At 33.2% G+C, this 3,495-nt stretch overlaps 1 protein-coding gene across 1 annotated transcript; it reads left to right on the top strand.

The window, feature by feature from the left end:
- The first annotated feature begins 1,292 nt into the window (after positions 1 to 1,292).
- Positions 1,293 to 1,913, top strand: LOC109174376 (non-specific lipid-transfer protein 1-like). The gene has a single exon (XM_019323616.1). It carries the CDS (start codon positions 1,320 to 1,322, stop codon positions 1,689 to 1,691), a length of 372 nt encoding a protein of 123 aa, XP_019179161.1. The 5' UTR covers positions 1,293 to 1,319; the 3' UTR covers positions 1,692 to 1,913.
- The last annotated feature ends 1,582 nt before the right edge of the window (positions 1,914 to 3,495 follow it).

The raw sequence follows: 3,495 nt of genomic DNA, 5'->3' as shown, positions 1-3,495 counted from the left end.
ATATCCAGAATTTCATAACTATATATCCACAGTGAATGAATGAATTAAAAATCCACAATGAATGAATGAATGAAGTAAAAATCCACAATGAATGAATGAATGAAGTAAAAATCCACAATATATGATTGAACTAAATATCCACAATGAATGAACTAAATATCCATAAATTCATAACTATATAACCACAATTTCATAACTATATATCCAGAATTTCATAACTATATATCCACAGTGAATGAATGAAGTAAAAATCCACAATGAATGAATGAATGAAGTAAAAATTCACAATGAATGAACTAAATATCCACAATATATAATTGAACTAAATATCCACAATGAATGAACTAAATATCCATAAATTCATAACTATATAACCATAATTTCATAACTATATATCCACAATTTCATAACTATATATCCACAATAATGCTATTGCTGAGAGTCGAACCTGATTTTTTTTTTAAAGTGGGACGCGCGTTTTTAATCAAAACGACGTCGTTTTGAACCGTATGCACCATGCGCATGGTACATTCGATTGCACAGCATAACTATTGGTTTGACCCATCTTGGGTTTGACCCCGACCCGTAGGCCAAAATCCAAACCACTCGATCCGACTTGACTATAAACGCTAGCACGGACCCAAGACATATAACCTATCAGCTACAAAAATTTAAATCCCCAATATATGAAAGGACGGTAGAAGAGTGTGTAAAGCATAATTTTTATATCATAAGGTCATTTATCTCAAAGTAATGGTAGTTTACGTCGGCACCAAAATAAAGAGAAATTGTATTTTTCATCCCTAAATTATGTGATAATTGAATAATTGGTTTCTAATTATTGGTATGCCCACTTTTGGTCTCTAAGTTATCATTGGTGTTACACTTTTTATCTCTTTACTATAGCAAAACATTAGGGATGTACAACTTTAGTATAGCTTAGGAACGAAAAGTGAGTAAAAAAATGTTAATAAAAGGATGAAACTGCAACACCAATGATAATTTAGGAGTGAAAAATGAGCACCATCAACACTTATCTAGGAACGAATTCTACAATTACCCTATAACTTAGCTAGGGATGAAAAAATGCAATTTTCTCCCAAAATAAATTAATAAACTAGTTAAGTGCATTATTATTTTCCATACATATATGAATAGTGGATTCTAACAGAAAAGTAGCTGCAACTTATGAACATTGCATTTACGTGAATACCAAAACAAGACGTGTACGTGAATAAAATAACCCTGCATCCATGCTTTAAAACCTTGGATTGAAAACCAAAATGAAAATGTAAAACAAAACAGCGGACCGGATCGGAATGGCACACTCAGTGAACCTAAGCCTAGCATGGCTGCTTCTCACCTCCATAGCGGCGCTACTTGCACCAACTCCGCCGTCAGTGGTGGCGGAAATAACCTGTTCAACGGTGTTCAACGCGCTCATACCATGCTACAAGTATGTGGTCGGTGGAGGACTGGACGTGCCAACGCCCTGCTGTGGCGGCCTGAAGAACCTGCTGAGCTGGGATTATGGCAGGGAGGATGTGCAGAAGGCCTGTGCGTGCTTGAAAACCGTGTTTCACGGTGTGGGTGAGGAGCAAATTAGCCGCGCCATGGATATCCCAGGGAAGTGTGGTGTTAATCTGGGTTTTCAGTTTGGAGGCGATATGAACTGCGACAATATCCAATAAAAATGCATTCCCGCCTTCAGTGGAGCGGGGGGCGTAGGGTACTTGCGGTTAAGTATTCAACCTCTCGGGTTTCCTTCTGTTTATGTGTTGTGCTATGCACACAAAGTGATATATAATAAATATACTATATAATAAGGCTGAATTTATTCTTCCAATACATACTCTCTCATTTGTGAATTCTATTTCTACATCACCATATTTGTAATTTCTTTGTTTTCTTTTCCTTCTGATCGTTTGCTCCATTCCCTCATTCTTCGTTCTTTTGAGTATTTTCTTTTTTTTTTTGTGGGCATACGAACCCCTCATTCTTCGTTCTTTTGAGTGGGAGTGGGACAGTTGAACTGCAGATTTTAGGTTGTTCCATTCTAAAGTCAATGATTGAACCCTATTTTTTTTTGGCATACAAACCCAGGGTCCCCTCATTGGATTGTAGGCACCTCCTGACTTGGAGATTTAAGACAGCTTCATTTCCAAAGCCAAGGATGGTACCCTTAACCTTTGGTTAAGAGTGAATGAGTCCCTTCTACTCGACCACACTCTCCAGGTTCTTTGTTATTTTCTTCACATTCTTACAATAATCTCTCACTTTTAAAAGGGGTTCCACTTTCATATCACATCAAAACAAAATTAAAAAAAAAATAAAGAAATAAAAAAATAAAAAAAATGTGCAAAAGGCTGCCCTAGAGAAGGAGCTATGGCAAGCTTTTGTCGAGATTGCAAACTTGCTACAGTTACAAGTTTACAACCCATGTCATCATTTTAAAAAATTGATATATAATAAATATACTATTCTATATACTAAGGCTGAATTTATCCCTTCAAAATTGGAAAATTTCAGTTCACGTTTCTTGAAAATGATAAATCAGTACTAGAACCGTTTAGGAAGGTTTCAATTTCGGTTTGAACAACCGATTCAAAATTTATTTATTTATATATTTTTTTAAATTCTATTTCTTATTTTTAAAATAGTCTAAATTCAACAATTATTTTATTTTATTTTATTTTTTCGGTTTTGAATCATAACCAGAACTATCTCTATTGTTTCTGTTCGGTTGCTACAGTGTACGGTTAGGTTCGACAAAACCGTAGTCATCTATACATATAAGCATTAATTTGTTGGAAAGAAAAATGAATGAAATACTTATTTTTAATGGTAAAAATGTTTATCTAACATAAAAGGAGGAAAATTGTCACTTTTAACATAACTTAGGGGACAAATGTGGATAAATAAATAACTCAAGGGAAAAAATGCTATATACATATAACTTAGGAGGAAAAATGTCATTTTCCCTTATGTTTATTTATAATTGGCTGTCAATAAAAGTGAATGAGAAAAATAAGTAAAAAATCTTTAATATCTTTAATTTGTTACATGAAGATATTGCATATATTGCAATCATCAATTAAAGACTTAGATTACAATTTTACTATTTATTATTAGAGACTATTTGTTCTTTCAATAATTAATATGAGATGCATAGATATTATTGTCACATGATTGTAGAGATTTACATGATATACTGAAATTATTTGTATAAAGGTGACTAACATATTTCAAAGGTTATAATTTAAAAATTATAATTCCTTAGTGGAAAGTTTAAAATTATTCTTAAATTCTCTGTCTAGGAATGTGATTTTTAAGAAAATTTCGATTTCACGACTCGAGCAGTGAATTTCAACAAAGTAGTGTGTTGATCATGCACGCTAGCTAGTTAAAGTGTCACTTGATCCTCAATAACCTAAAGTGAGATTAACTTTCAAAGGATGTTAAAAATTTAAGTCTTGTGAATTGAATAGTTTGTAT

The sequence above is a fragment of the Ipomoea nil genome, unplaced genomic scaffold (genome assembly GCF_001879475.1).
Source record: "Ipomoea nil cultivar Tokyo-kokei standard unplaced genomic scaffold, Asagao_1.1 scaffold0642, whole genome shotgun sequence".
Lineage (NCBI taxonomy): Eukaryota > Viridiplantae > Streptophyta > Magnoliopsida > Solanales > Convolvulaceae > Ipomoea > Ipomoea nil.
This window is presented reverse-complemented; position numbering and strand designations above follow the sequence as displayed.